At 42.3% G+C, this 16140-nt stretch overlaps 1 protein-coding gene across 1 annotated transcript in view; it reads right to left on the bottom strand.

The window, feature by feature from the left end:
- Window positions 1-16140, bottom strand: part of CACNA1D (calcium voltage-gated channel subunit alpha1 D) — a 365513-nt gene that overhangs the window by 204033 nt on the left and 145340 nt on the right. Inside the window, exon 8 of the mRNA XM_075938914.1 lies at window positions 165-268. Within this exon, the coding sequence (XP_075795029.1) occupies window positions 165-268 (104 nt within the window). The remainder of the gene's footprint in view (window positions 1-164; window positions 269-16140) is intronic.

Here is a 16140-nt window from a genome sequence, read left to right on the forward strand (position 1 = left end):
TGATAAAATGTTTTCGCTTTTTACAGGTAGAGAGGATGGTAGAGAGGAAGTTCTTTTAAACCATATCAACACTTTACATAACCTCACCTGGATAATACAACCTGTGTGTTCATAGCAACTGAATTCAGGACTCTGCTTTCATGATGAAAAAGGTGTATGCTTACCCGCTCAATACACCAAGAACAAGATTTAGTACGAAAAATGACCCAAAGATGACGAGACTGACAAAATACACCCATGGCAATTCAAATCCCATAGCATCATTCATCTGCAAGAAATAAGATGATCTTATAGAAGTAGTTTCCTATAGTATGTAATAAGGAAGAATTAGAGAAAAAGAAAAGAGAGCTTTATAATGCAGAGACACAATATTCTATGCATTTTCCTTAACATTTATTGGAGGAGACCAATAGGAAGCGAAGTAAAGCACTGGCTACATTCACTTCATATTCCCAGCACACGCACTGAAAGAAAAGAATTACTATTGCATAACTTTGCAAATGAAAATGATTTTGCCAAACTTACAAAGGTAACAAAACAAGACATTTGTTCTTTGTTTAATACTTTGCATAGAATTCAACTTTGAAAAAAATGTTTCTCTTAACTATAAAATAAAATAATATTTATACAATGTTACAAGATAGTTGGGGTATTTTTTATTTTTAATATCAGGGTATTTCTTACTTATACCTAGATGGATTTTCTTTTTTAAAAGCATACACAAAAAAGTAAAACAGATACCTTGCAATAATGTAAATAGTGCATTATTTTTCTGTAGAAATAATTTCAGTAAACTCCTTATCATAAATATATAATTGGATGCAGTAAGATTTTCTTAATCAGTTTGTTAAAAAATATAGTGGGAATATATTTGTGTAAATCAAAAGTTTTATGTGTATATAATATTTAAGCCAATTTAGCTTCAAACTGAAAACATTCCAGAAAGGGATATTGAATCAAAATTATGTAAAGCTAAAGTTTATACATACATGGTAAAAAGTTTAGTTGTAGTTGTTGTTATAAAACTATGGTTAAACTAACTGGACATGCATAGTCTATTTATATGCATACGATCTTTATGCAAACTTAGTTTTCATTCTCTATTTTTGGAGAATCTCACCACATCCATCTCAAAGATGGAATTTAGACACTTATCCATTGAAATCCAAAATTTCATATTTTAAAATAAAAAAAAATTCAGATGTGATTACCAAGACATTTTTCACATGTCTTTTCTGGCACTATTCCAGGAACACTTTATTGTGAAACAGACATTAAACAAACCATTTCACCCTTCTTTAAAATTGTGCGTGTTTGTGTCTGAGAAAGAGAAAGAGAAACAGAAAGAGAAAGAAATCATGACATAGAATTTAAGTAGCTATAACTTCCACTCAAAGTCCTGCTAAAGGTTTTAAATCCTGTCCTTAACATTCCTGTTACAGGCAATTTTTGTCTCCTTTAAATAGAGAAGCAAAACTTTGATAAGTTTTATTTTTATTTTTTTTTCTCAGTATGTTTTTAAAAATCTTATTACAAATCCTCCATTTCTGCAGAGTAAAAGCATGCCCTATACATGGTTGCAGTTAAGCACATGCATAAATCTTTGCAGAATCAGGGCCTTCGACAATTCTCAGTATTACGCAGACAGATGTAGTGAAGTCACATGTATTAATTTTTGTTTCAATTAACAAAATGCCTAATTCAGTTTCCTTTCAATATGGCTAAAAAGAGATTTATCACCAAGACCTTGTGTGTCTTTTTAAAACATTCTACACTAGGTAATTTTTCTATTATAAATATTTTATGTAACAAAACAGAAGAGATTTTAAACAAGTGACAGATTTTACAGACTGCATGGAAAAATTAAATATAGGAAAACTATTAAGCAGCAAAGCGGCTTTTGTTTTAGGGGGTTTTAAAATTTGTTTGGTTTGGTTTTGGGAGAAGATTGTCATTGTATCACAACACATCGATATTCTTGCTAAATTAAATCTATCCCTACGAATCCTAACTAAACAGTAAGCAACAAGTCATCCCCTGCTTCTGAAAATATACAGAAAGGAAAAAATTAGACTCCTCATCCTCAAACTTTCTGTGGGGGACTCACAGGGCTTGGTCCTCTTCTCTTTCCCCTTTATACATCATCTTTAAATTCTCTCCTCCACAAACTCAAATTCAACTACCATCTCTATACTGACAATTCACTGACCTACCTCTCTGCTCCAGATTGTCTCTTTGGGTACGTCTACACTGCAGAGGGTATGGCTACACAGCTTTTTTTGTGTGTGTGGAAGTGTAAATGCACTCTTTTGGAAGCCTCATTCCACGAGGAAGATGGGATCTTTTGAAAGAGGGGGATTTTCCAAAATTTGACCCACTGTATACGGGCCACATTTCAAAAAAATGACTTAGAGTCTCCTTTGTGTGAGATTTGAGGCTGGGAAGCTCAGGGTAATCATTGTAAGCCAACAAGATGCTGATTGTTCAGCAAATGAGCATGCCCAGGCAGTCAGCATTTGTGCTAATTTAGCACTATGTGCCCCCAGACTGAAACCAAAACTGCTTTTCCCACTTCCTTGCCATTACTCAGAAGGGGGACTAAGTTTAAAACATCCTCTCTGTGTCACATGCTAGCCATTGTGATTTGCACTGCCTTATGGTTGTTTCATTGAATCTTGCCCTAATGTTCAGTTTACCTTAACTACTAGTTTCTATCATAAAGCTCATATTAGAAAAAAATCATTTTACATTAGTGTGATGCAGATTTAAGACACAGCATTATGGTACAAAATGGGGTTAACACCACTGTCTTGAGTAAGTTGGGAATAGCAGATATTCAGTGGCATAAATCATTTGTTAGGCTTGGAGGGTGTTGAAGTTATCTAACTTAAAGCTACTCTTTGTACTTTGATGGGCCAGTATATTTTTGGTGCTGCTCTAAGACTGAATTCAGCACATCCACCCAGTGTAAAAAGCCATGCAATTTACATTCCCCTTTAAAGTCATGTCCCCTGAACATGTAATACAAATTGGATCCCATTCCCTCTAAGGATCCAAGCAAGCCAAGATGTCAGTCAGGATGCTCCAGGTGACCGGGACTGAATTCTTGCCTGACTCCATCAGGCAGAGGTCTGGAATGTTAGACCCTCTCTATCATTTAATTAGGTCAAGAAATTAGAATTCAGCCGTGCTCTATTCCAGAGGACGAGATTGCAAAGAGGCCACAAATAGCCTATTCCTGGTTTGTCCCAAAGCCCTACTTGATGCTTTTTCTTCAATCCACGTCCTGTCACTCAAAATAAGCAAGTAAAATCAGATTATCTCAAAGACCACAGCTGCTGTGAAATAGAGGATAAAATAGTTAGGAATATTCAAGTACCATCCATACTTTATTAGCTATTGAAAAATGATTTCCCTCTAGTCTACGTCCCAGATTCCAGAACAGGTTTGCATGGCTTTACATGTACTTATGACCTTTTCATTTAAAATACCCCTTATTTTCTATACATTGTTATCACTCTTCAGGTGCAGCTACTCTACAGGGCTTAACTCGAAATAAGCTATGCAAATTGAGCTACGTCAATTGCGTAGCTTACTTCAAAATAGCTTATTTTGAAATGGGGAGCATCTCCACAGCACTTATTTCAAAATAGAACACTCTTCCTCCGATTTCCCTTACTCCTCATATAATGGGGGCTTATCTTGACTAAGCCCCTATTTTGCATATCTTCTTTTAAGCCAGCGGGAATTTGCATATCTTCTTCCGAGCTCACTTTTGAATGTGGAGCTTTCGAAAGTGAAAGTAGTTTAGATGCAGCTTTTTCAATGAACCTCCCTTTGTCGAAAAGCTGCATAAACCTCATTTTTTGAGTAAGAACAGCTTTTCAACAAAGGGGAGGATACCGAAAAAGCTGCATCTAAACTACTTTCACTTTCGAAAGCTGAGTGGAATTTGAATATCCTCATTCGACACTTTAGTGTAGTCTAGATAAGCCCCAAGGGCCCTGTATCTTTTTTGGTTTAACATGTTAAAATGGGGTTAATACCATTCACTGTGTTTTCCATCTGTCTGAAGGGTATGTCTACACTGCCACCCTAGTTTGAATGGCTAATGTAGGCATTCGAAGTTGCAAAAGAAGCCTGGGATTTAAATATTCCTTGCAGGAGGAATAACGGTAGTTTGAATTAGGAGCTTTAATTAGAATTACCTAGTCCGTGCCGCGTGTAGCCGCGGGCAGGTAGTTTGAACTACGAGCATTTAAAAATGGCGCCCGCCCGGGAACATGCAAATGAAGCCTCGGATATTTAAGTCCCGGGCTTCATTTGCAAGTTCGAATGCCTACATTAGCCACCCTAGTTCGAACTAGGGTGGCAATGTAGACATACCCAAGAAGTACAAACTGACTAGTTTACTTCACACATGGAATTTGTAAAGTATATGAAAAGATTTGTGAAATCAATCGTGATTGAAATCAATGTGCTCAACAAGTCGGTCTATGTATAGTTAGTAAAGTGGTTGAGTCAGTTGCATGAAAGATGAGTCCATCTTATTATGCTCAGTAAGAAAGGGCTAAAATACAGAGATCAAGAATACCAAGTATGACACTAAGTATGAAATATCCTTTGAAATAATCTGTTATGACAGATTATTCTGCTGTTTGGTTTGGTGTGGGGGGGTTGTGTGTGTTTTCTGAAAGACATGGATTCGAGTATGATATAATGGTCTACATCATTTGGATTGAAAAAGAGTGTATGACTGAGATCTTAATTTACACAGAAGCTGCAAATCAAACAAAAGTACCATAACCAGGTCTGAACTTGATCCACTAAGGTGTGTTATCACCCTACAAGACTTGGGTTACTTATGAAAGACTGTTCAAGTTATTGACCAGTCTCTCATTTGTTTCTTCCAGGAAAGGTTTTGGAGCAAGGTTTAGTAACTCGACTGCAGGACCTCTTAACAGATGAGTGGAGTCTGATTCATTTCTAAACTAGCTTCCATCAATTTTATTTAAATGTATGGGGGGCAGTATGCTCTTTTGAAGATTTACAGTGATCTCTGACAAGGAAATAGTTCTGATGCACTATCTGTCAGCAGTCAGAAAACCCTGATACACAAGAAATCATGTCAGAATAAATCATCTTCAATTCCTGGATGAGTTCATGGGAATGCATATCCTCCTGTAAGTAGCTTAAAATCATCTCTCTCCATGTCAGTTCTCTGTGTAACACTGTTCATTTGAAACTATTATATTAAACATTGGGGCCAACAGAATTGCTGGACCCTGGGCAAGGTGTGGGGGACGAGCACCATGCTCCCAGAAGCAGCAGACCCCTGGATGGAAGAGGTGGGGCTTGGACAGCCAGCCCTCAGTGCTGCCTGGAAAACCCTATACTCCCTCCCTATCCTCCAGCCAGCCCTCAGAGCCTAACAGCAATTGCAAGGGCCCAGGGCAACCTTCCCTTCCCTTTCCTCCTGTCAGCGGGCCTGACATTAAATCACTATTCTTCAGGGCTCTATGTTCCAAATTTTTCAATATGTATATCCTCCCATTTTACAATATTGTTTGCAGGCCTGAGTTAGATTATCATATTTATACTGATGTCTTCCCTTCTCTCTATTCTTGAAGTTTCTAATGAGCTGGTACGGCAATCTATTTTGAGCCTCTTTGCAGTCTAAGCTTGGATATGTTTTAACTTTTTAGATCTAAATTTTTAAGAGGTTTTAATTAGCCCGAATCAGTATCTGAAATCTTTGAATGTACTCTCATATTAATCTACGTTCCACTGATTCATACTCAAGAATAAAAACCTGACATGCTATGTCTGGTTCTTAGATGCCCTCTATGATGTATGTTAATAGTGTCATCTGAAATTCCTACCAGTCTATATCCAGACAGAGATCCTGAACTAGATTTCTTCCTGCCTAAGTCATCAAGGGTGAGGAGCACTGTGCACACGCCACAAGCAACCGCTTTCGGAGAAGAAAGGCCTCGCTTCATTTGAGCAATTCCCTTGGATGATGCAGGAGTGGTGCTCACTGACAGCGGGGGAGCAGCATCAAGCAATCCTTAGAAAGTAGAAGGCAAATGAGAGGAGGAATTAGGGAATTCTGTAGGGTATCTGGCATTGTCTGGAGAATATGTCTAGTCTATGATCCATACTTATTCAAAAAGATCTGAAGACTCTCATTTGTGCTTTGGTCTTTCTCAGACTGTAAACTGCAATTCATTGTTGGCTAGTATTTGTTTAAGTTCTGTAATGTATCTTCAATTTCTACAGGGTCAGGAAGCCAATGATTCCTAATAATAACTAATGTCATCCTGGACACTCTCTGCTGATTTTCGGCTTATCAATAAATTGATGTCAAAGTTTTACTATTGTATTGTTTACAAAGAGATATGTTTTTCACCAAACATCTCCTATGTCTGCAGCTCAGCTTTCTGCTCAGTCTTCATAATACTTCTGTTGTGGGCTGCATCATTTTGTGCATGGTCCGGTGGTGTATTCTGTATTTTCTTGTGAATTACATCTGCAAAGTGTTTGGCTGCCTGTAAGGCTAAGATCGCGACTTGCTTCTTTGGCTGTTCTTACAATTATTTAGTTGAACTAATTGAACTAACAGTTTTACTTAGTTGAACTAACAGTTCAAGTTGAACTAACAGGTTTATTATATTTTTGATTAGCTGCTCTCTGCAATGCTTGCACTAAGCACACCATATAAAATGAAATAATTATTTGATTGTCTGGTTAATTTCCTGAATGTTCAAATTCCCTTTGGGGTATTAATTGTGTCTTGGGTCCTGCTGTATTTAAGCAGGTGTGATACTTGCTCTCTAAAATCTTCATTCTATTATTAAAAGAATTGAGGATTGCATTAGCATTATATTTTTCTATGCACAAGAAGGAAAAACTTCCTGGTGCTTATAAAATGCTACATGATGGCTTTTGCTGTCTGTTAAATGAGTAAATGTAGAGAGGTGTTGATGCTTTTTGGAGACTTCATAAGTAATACAACATTAGGGTTTTTCACCTTGAGATATAGGTGAGTTACTTCCAGTAACATTAATGAGAGGAATATGTTTACAGGGAATGTTCAAAAAAGTTCAATATGTCCTGAAAGTTTTACTGTACACACACACAGTGTTATGGAAATCATTGTTTCAGCTAGAAAATTCTAAGACTTTACAATAAGATAGTGTGGCAGGTAAAGCTTAATGTCTGAATTGGATAACAGGTTTCTGAGTATACACTCCTTTTGATATATTTTGTTAAATGTACAGATATTATAAATGGATGATAATTCTTTCTAATATTGGAATATGTTACTATCACAGAACTGGTGTAAAATTATACAGTTTTAAAATGTAAATGTGTTAAGTAAAGGATTCCTGGAACACCTGAAGACAACATCTCTACCTACTCAGTACAAAGGCTTAGAAATACCTCACGACATGGGAACATATTTCAATGAGAGAATTTAAGACTCCTAACATGCATCTCTGAGTCAGTGTACTATACAGGGGCCCCCATTAAAAATCAGCATTTGTCAGTTGGCAGCCAGACCTATCTGAGATACTTGTCTTTCTTTACACTTAAAACTTGTCTTCACTGTAGTATGAGCTCAAGGTGTAACTCAAGCCTTGCCCCAATCCAATGCTCATGCACTCATAAAATCTCTAGTTCAAGTTAAATGATATTTAAAACAGAGCCAGGTTGCTCATCAGGAGAGGTGAGGTGAAACCTAAGGGCTGTTGCCACTCAAGCTAGCAATGCAATGGGGAGCCAGCCATAGGCTACAAATTTGAACCAAACTCATCAGAGGCTAATTATTCTGCTAAACAAGTACTCCAGTGCTATCAAATTACTCTGTGTAGCTGAGGACTGTTTCACGGTTTTGCCACTGACAATCAAGCTATGCTAGCTTGGGCATAGTAACTCCATCATATTAATTCAAGTTAACTGTTGCAGTGAAGATGAACCTTAGAATGAAAAATAGCTATGAGATTCATGGTATCAATGGAAAACTATAGCTTCTTAATGACAGGCACCATAATTTATTATGTCTACCCCTGCATATCAAATGAAACTGCTGAAAACAAATTGCAAATTGTAATGCCTTGTTACTTTATAAATTAAGTATTAGCCATAAATGTCATATGAACCTAAATAATTTTATTTGATCTTCAAGGACATAAAAAACATCTAATGACAGAATCAATGAAAAGTCTGCATTTGCAAAATCGAGTTTCAGATGTCTGAACTCTTGAGTGCTTGCGAAAGCAAACAGGAAACATGTCAAAGAAAGTGGGCATACTTGTTTAAAATTGATTTAAAGTACCAAGAGCCAGTGTGTGTGACACCTGCCATTCTGGCTGACAAAATGACCTTCAGAGCTGAAAGTATAAGTTTCTACAGACTGAACTAAAGTGCAAGGCTTTACAGCTGTGGCTGTTACCGGTCCGCATTCTCTGTGTATCAAATATATAACACAATACACAGTGACCACTGGGTTACATATGTATGCACAATTTAGAACTGGAGAAATATACAGGCATGAGCAGACACACACACAATAACCTGAGCTGCAGCAATCACAGTGTGTGAGTAATAGGGCTCATATGATTCAACAGGAATTGAATGGTGCTCAGCACTTACCAGGAATAGGCCTGAAATCAACACTGCATGAGTGCAAGAGAATATTATTATTCAAACTTGGATCAGTTCACAGTGGAATTCACTGCTGTTATGCAGGTGACAGTGAGCAGTACTAGTGAATGTTTTTGGAAGTTGTCATTTTCTGCTGTCAGTCTTGCTGACAGAACATAAGAACAGGAAAACATAAGACATACTGGATCAGACCACTGGGCAGTATTCCCAGTAAGCTGAGCGCTTGGATGGCCATCTAGGAGAGATTTGGGTGCCACCCAGCTGATTATCAGAGCATCCATAGTGCACAGCCAGAAGCATGTGTTTCTATTGGTGGTGCACATCTGCACCTGCCTTGAGTAAAACAAAGACAATTTATTCTGCACAGAGATGGAAAAAATAGAGGGGACATTGTCAATGGCTCATTTAGGTCAATGGCTCATTTAGATCCAAACATAGCCAATGCCAGATGCTTCAGAAGGAATGAAGGTTACTCAGTCCCAGATTCCGGCAGTCAGAAGTTCAGGGACACCCAAAGCATGGAATTGCCTCTTTGATTATCCTCCAGAAACTTATCTAATTCTTTGTGAACCCAGTTATAGTTTTGGTCTTCACTGCATCGCCTGGCAATGAGTTCCGCAGATTGACTGGACGCTGTGGGTATGTCTACACTGCTTTCCTCTTTCGAGAGAGGAATGCAAATGCAGATGAAGGAAATAGCAAATGAAGCGCGGATTTGAATTTCCCATGCTTCATTTGTATAAGCGCATCCAGACGCTATTTCGAAATACTCTATTTCGAAAAAAAACGCTGTGTAGATGTGGTTATTTCGAAAGAAAACACTTCTTTCGAAATAACCCTTAAACCTCATTTTATAAGGAGTAAGGGTTATTTTGAAAGAAAGGTTTTCTTTTGAAATAACCGTGTCTACATAGCGTTTCTTTTTTCGAAAAAGGGTATTTCGAAATAGCGCCTGGATGCAATTATGCAAATGAAGCACGGGAAATTCAAATCCGTGCTTCATTTGCAATTTCATTCGTCTGCATTTGCATTCCTCTCTCAAAAGAGGAATGCAGTGTAGACATACCCTGTGAAATATTTCCTTATGTTTGTTTTAAATCCGTGCCTAATAATGGTATTGCATGGCTACTAGGTCTTGTGTTATATGAAGGGCTAAATATTCAATATTCACTTTCTCCACACCATTCATGATTTTATAAACCTCAGTCATACCCCTCCAAGACCTGGTATACACTAGACCAGGAAGGTGGGCTTAAGGTATGACTAGCTGGAATTGGCTTACCTTAAGCTAAACCTTGGCGGCGTCTACACGACATTTGCTCCTGTAGGCTTCCCTTACTCCTTATTGTAAAAGAAGGAGTACCCGGACACCGATGGGGGATGCCCTCAGTGTTTGATTTAGAGGTCTATACTAGACCTATTAAATCAAACACCAGAAGATCGACCTCTGGAGCGTCACTCTTCCAGTAAGTGTAGATGTGCTCTGAGTCATTCCTTCTCTAAGCTTAACAGTCCCACTCTTTTTAATCTCTCCTCAATTTTTCTGCATTCAAGGTATGGGAACACTATGAATGTATATAGTAGCATTATGATATTTTCTGTCTTATTCTCCATCTTTTTCCTAGTGGTTGTTTACACTTTGTTAGCATTTTTTATTGCTGCTGCACAAATGTTTTCAGAGAACTATCCACTATGATTCCAAAATCTTCTTGAATGGTAATAGCTACTCCATCATTTTGTAAGTATAATTGGAATAATGTTTTCCAACATGCATTACTTTACATTTAATAACGTTAATGTCATCTGGAGTTTTGTTGTCCAGTTTTATAAAATCCACTTGAAACTCTTTGCAGTCAATTGAGACTTAAGGTTATTTAGGAATGTAGTATTATCTGCATACTTTGCCATCTCACTGTTTATTCCTTTTTCCAGATCACTTATAAATATGTTGAATAGAGCTTGTCCCAGTAGTGGGGGACAGTGTTTTCTTTACACTAAGTGCTTGGGTGTCCACCCAGGAGAGATTCAAGTGCTATCCAGCTGATTAGCAGAATGCGCATAGCACCCACAGCCAGCAGCATGTGTTTTCACTGGTGGTGTACATCTGCACATAACATTTATTCCACACGTGGATGGAAAAAATTAGAGGGAACACTGGTGGGGGAACTCACTATTTACCTCTCTCCACTGTGAAAACTCTATATATATTCTTCTTTGTCTCCTGTCTTACTGATCCAAAACAAGCTTCCCCCTTAACCTATGACTCCTTACTTTACTAAGAGCCATTGGTGAGGGATGTCATCAGAGACTATCTGAAAGTCGAAGTACTCTATAGCCACTGGATTACCCATCCACATGCTTGTGGACACCCTCAAAGAAGTCTAATGCATTGTGAGGCATAACTTCACTTTGAAAAGCTGTATTGACTCTTCACCCAACATATTGTGTTCATCTATGTGTCTGATCATTCTGTTCTCTACTAAAGTTTAAACCAATTTACCTCGTACCAACAGTAGATTCACCAGCCTGTAATTGCCAAGATTGCCACTGTAACTTATTAAAAATATTGGCATTACATTAGCGATCTGCCAAGTCATCTGGTATTGAGGCTGATTTAAGTGACAGGTTACATACTCATGTAGTTCTGCAATTTCATGGTAGATTTCCTTCAGAACTCCTGGATGAATACTTTCAGATCCTAGTGACTTATTATTGTTTGATATATCTATTTGTTCCAAAACCTTCTCTACTGAGACCTCCATAGTCATGGAGTCTAAGGGTGTGGGGGGAGGGGTTGGCAATAATTTTTGATGGGGGGCCACTCCAAGGTATTGAGTGGTCAAGGGCCACACTTTTCTGTGACGGAGGTATGGGGTCTGGGACGGAAGTTGGGTGCAGAAGGGACTTCAGGATAGGGTACTGGTGTGCAGAAGAGGGTATGGGGTGTGAGAGGGAGTTTGGGTGAAGGTGGGGGTTGTGACTTGGGGCAGGGGATAGGGGTGCAGGAGAGGATTCTGGCCTGGGGGAGGAGTATAGGTACAGGGTCTGGGATTTACTTGTGACCTGGAATTGAGGAGTAGAGAGGTATTGGGTGGTGACCTGGAGCCAGAGTAAGGTGGTAACCTGGGACAGGGAGTTGGAGTGCAGGAAGGGGTGGGGTGCCAGAGGCAAGCTCTGGCTGGGAGGCACTTACCTAGGCAGCTCCCAGCCAGCAGCCCAATGAGACCCTATGCCAGGCTTCCAGCCTGCCGTAGCATCAGAGGTCAGAGCAGCTGCTCCATGTGCCTCTCTACACCACATGGGGTGGGAAATCTACATGCAATGCTCCTGCCCCCAGCACATTCTCTCAGCTCCCATTGGGCAGCCAGTGGGAACCAGCCAACGGGAGATGAATGATTGGGCTGGGGGCAGGGCTGTGTGCAAAGGTTCCCCCTCCCTCCTGTGCAGAGAGGCAGATGGAACAGCCACTCTGAGCCCTGCCACTGATCCCTGCCTGAGGGTCCTGGCAGGGTGGCTGCAGGCTGCATTGAAAGGCTTAGTGGGCCATATCTTGCTTGCCCCTGGACTTAATGATTTAACCATAACGAATTACCAATAAAATTGACTGTTTTAGCTATTACACAGCAGAGCCCCATTTGTCACATTGAATTGGGACTGGGGCCAGATCAGACCATCAAAAATTTGGATAATCAGAATGGGGAAATGCGAGGCTGCAGAGCCATCAAGTGGCCACGGGAGGAATTGCCTACTTCTGGCCCTGTGCGTGCTGGTTGTTGGATTAACATGGAAAGCTGCACAATGGAAGGTTGGAATAAGAGGGCTCTACTACCTCCTCCCATCATCTGTAATGACTCCACATGCTAAGCCACCCCATAGTATACACTACTGCTAGCGACTCTCTCACTCGGATCCTCACAGCTCCCCAACCTCCCTGACCATGAGGCACATAGGAGAAGACTGTTACACCTGACAGAGAGACTCAGGAGCTGCTCAGAGCCAATCAATGTAGAGAAGCAGAAAAATTGCCCAAGCAGAGAACTGGTTCTGGTTCATTGGCTGGGCCTTAAAGAGAACAAAGTCCTGAATCTCCCCTCGCACCCTGTCACTGGCCCCACAGCTCATCCAATCAACAGTGGGACTCTGAGGGATAGGAAGGCATGGGAAAAGGGAAACAAAAGACAAATTCCATGTCCCCATTGATAATAAGGGACAAAGGTCTAGGAGAGAAAATAATTCTGCCAATTTAACTTAGTGTTTCCCATACCCTTGCACTTGGCCAGCACCAGGTGGATCAGGCTGCATTGGCACCAAACATTGCACTGGGTCTTACCTTCTTCACAGGATATCTGTCTTCTAACTCAATTAGTTCTGGGAAAGGAGAACACTCCAAAGAGGCTCCACCTCAGGCTCATGTTTGTTACCCTGCATCCTCTCTCAGTCCTCAAGGGCAGACCTCAAGAAGGAGAGTCCGTGCAGCAAAGCCACAGGGGTCTCTGAGGTTGCCCTACCCTGCAGCCTCTCTAACCTGGCTGTTGTCATAGACTCTCTGTGAGGTCTCCGCCTCCAAACATCCTTTAACCAGTAAGTGCGGCACTGTAAAAGGTGTAGTGATGTCACTGCCACACCTACCCCTGCCCTGCCAGGCTAATGTCCTACCCTTGGCTAGCCCCATTGCATGTTTGACCAGCTCCCCGTGTCACCCCCACTCACTCAATATTAGTTCTGGGATCAAGCAGGCCACACATGGAAACATCAGAGGCTGCTCAGTGCCACATGCAGTTTACAGAGATTTGGCAAGAAGAGATTATTTAATCATCTAATCCAAGAGTGGACAATAATTTTCATGGGAAGGGGAATTACTTCATGAATTTTTATATGGGGTCACGGGCTGGTTCTGGGCCTCGGGGAAGGGGCAGAGCCTTGGACAGAAAGGGTGGGACTCGGGGCTACAGAGAGAGACAAAGAGAGTGTGTGAGTGTGAGAGAGACTCTTTCTGTACGAGAGACAGATTTTGTGACAGGTTGAGTGTGAAGCAGTATGTATGTAGCGGCGACTGTGTGTGGGTGTGGCAGAGACAGTGTGGCACAGACTGGGGGGGTGACAGTGACACAGTGTGTGTGTGTGTGTGCTGGCTGCTGCTAGGTAAGTTTCTAAGAGAAAATACATTCTCTCTGTTTGAGGGGAATCTGTCTTGCTCTGTTGTCTCCCTCCTCCACTGCTCTGCACTCCTCTGAGTCACTTACCATCCACAGTTCAGATTGGAGCAGCTCTGCTGTGTGTCTCCCTCTTCCTGATCCCTGCTCTGCAGAGATGGAGTATAGGGGCAGGAGAATACCTTGACTTCAGCACACACACACACACACACACCGCTGCTCTGCACAGCACTGCTCCCCACCCCCCACCACCCCGCTCTGCACAGCTAGTAGGAGAATCCTGGGAGCAGCTCTGCTGCAGGATGGAGCAAGGTGTGGGGACGGGCAGCTGAACACATGCTGCAGACTGTAAGTATGCAAGCTCTGCTAATCAGATGGGAAGGTGGAAAGAAATTGTTGGCAGGCTGGATCCAGACCCTGGGCCTGATTTTACCCACCTCTGCTGTGTGGGGGTGCTTCAGTACCCCCTCCTGGTAGCCTGGACTCCGCACCTGGCCCTAAGTCCAGGCTCCCAGCAGTCACCAGCCCTGCACCCAGGACTCCATTCCCAGCTTCTACCAGCCCTATGCCTGGGTTCCCAGATGCTGCTGATCCCATATCTATGGTCCTGCCTCCTGCTGGCACTGTGTCTAGGGCTCTGCTTCTGGTCCCACACATGAGGTCCTAGCTGCCAGCCTCACACCCAGAGAACTAATCCCACCCCTAGCTGTGGTCGCAACCAAGCTCCTCACTCTGAGGGAAGGGACAAGGACAGGAGTAAGGGTGGCATGAATTATAAAGCTTAGAGACCACTGGCTTTTAGCGCCCCCACTATATAAAGTGTTCCAGCACCACAGGACATCTCATCTGAAAATATCCATCTGGATACAAAACATTGCACATACTCACTCCAACCCAATTGACATTTTCCCACAAGATAATGCTATATAGGCAGTTTTACTGGTCACACAGTGAACAAATGAAAACCAGGAGTGTGTGCAGATTCTTATCGTTGTATTTGTATTTTCAACACTTTAGGTAACTATGAACAATGCCACATTTAGAAAGGATCTGTTCTCCTGACTGCATTTCAGCATCTGGATTACTGAAATACCATTAGGAGACTTGGCTCTCATGTTATTTTGTCTCCATCAATAACTTCATAAAACTATAAAGAGCCCACAAAAACATAAACACAAGTTAAAATACAGAGATAATGGAGGGTTTTGGGGGTTTGTTTCAATTCAAAACAAATATGTACGATCGCTCGACAGCACAAAACTTTTATACTTTTCTTCACTGTTATTACCAAAAGTTTTTCACTTACAGGCAGTCCCCGGGTTACGTACAAGATAGGGACTGTAGGTTTGTTCTTAAGTTGAATCTGTATGTAAGTCGGAACTGGCGTCAGCCGCTGCTGAAACTGATCAGTTTCAACCGCGGCTGAATCTGGACGCCAGTTCTGACTTACATACAGATTCAACTTAAGAAACCCAGGCGTCCCCAAGTCAGCTGCTGCTGAAACTGATCAGCAGCTGATTCCAGGAAGCCTGGGACAGAGCAACTCTGCCTCGGGCTTCCTGTAGTCAGCCGCTGGTCAGTTTCAGCAGCGGCTGACTTGGGGACGCCTGTGGCAGAGCAGCTGGGCTGCTGCTGGGTTGCTCCAGTAGCGCGGCTCCTCGGCGCTACTGGAGCAACCCAGTAGCACCCCAGCTGCTCTGCCTCAGGCGTCCTGATTCAGCCCCTGCTGAAACTGACCAGCAGCGGCTGAATCAGGACTCCTGGGGCAGAGCAGCTGGGGTGCTGCCGGGTTGGTCCGGAGCAGCGCTGCGGGACCAACCTGGCAGCCCCCAGCTGCTCTACCCCAGGGGTAGGCAAGAAAAGCCTGGTCTGCTGGGGGGGGGGCACTAGCTGCACCCCCCCAGCAGACCAGGGAGATGGGGGTGGGGACGCCCAAGTCCTCCACGGCTTTGCTCTGTCTCCCTGGTCTGCTGACCTGGGAGACACGGAGCAAAGCCACAGAGCACGTGGGCAGCGGGACAGTCCAGGCGCGCCGCACTGTCCCACTGCTGGCGTGCTCCGAGGCTTTGCTCCCCATCTCCCTGGTCTGCAGGGAGACGGGGAGCAAAGCCTTGGAGCACGCCTGCAGCGGGACAGCCCAGGCACGCCTGGGCTGCCCGGCTACCCGAGCCCCTCCGCGGCTTTGCTCCGCGTCTTCCTGGTCTGCAGACCAGGGAGACGCGGAACAGCTTTTCTCGCCCCGGAGTACACGGGCGGCAGGACCGCGAGGTCCTGCAGTCCGTGTCCTCCGGGGCGAGAAAAGCCGCGTTCATAACTG

This window comes from Pelodiscus sinensis, chromosome 11 (assembly GCF_049634645.1).
Source record: "Pelodiscus sinensis isolate JC-2024 chromosome 11, ASM4963464v1, whole genome shotgun sequence".
NCBI lineage: Eukaryota > Metazoa > Chordata > Testudines > Trionychidae > Pelodiscus > Pelodiscus sinensis.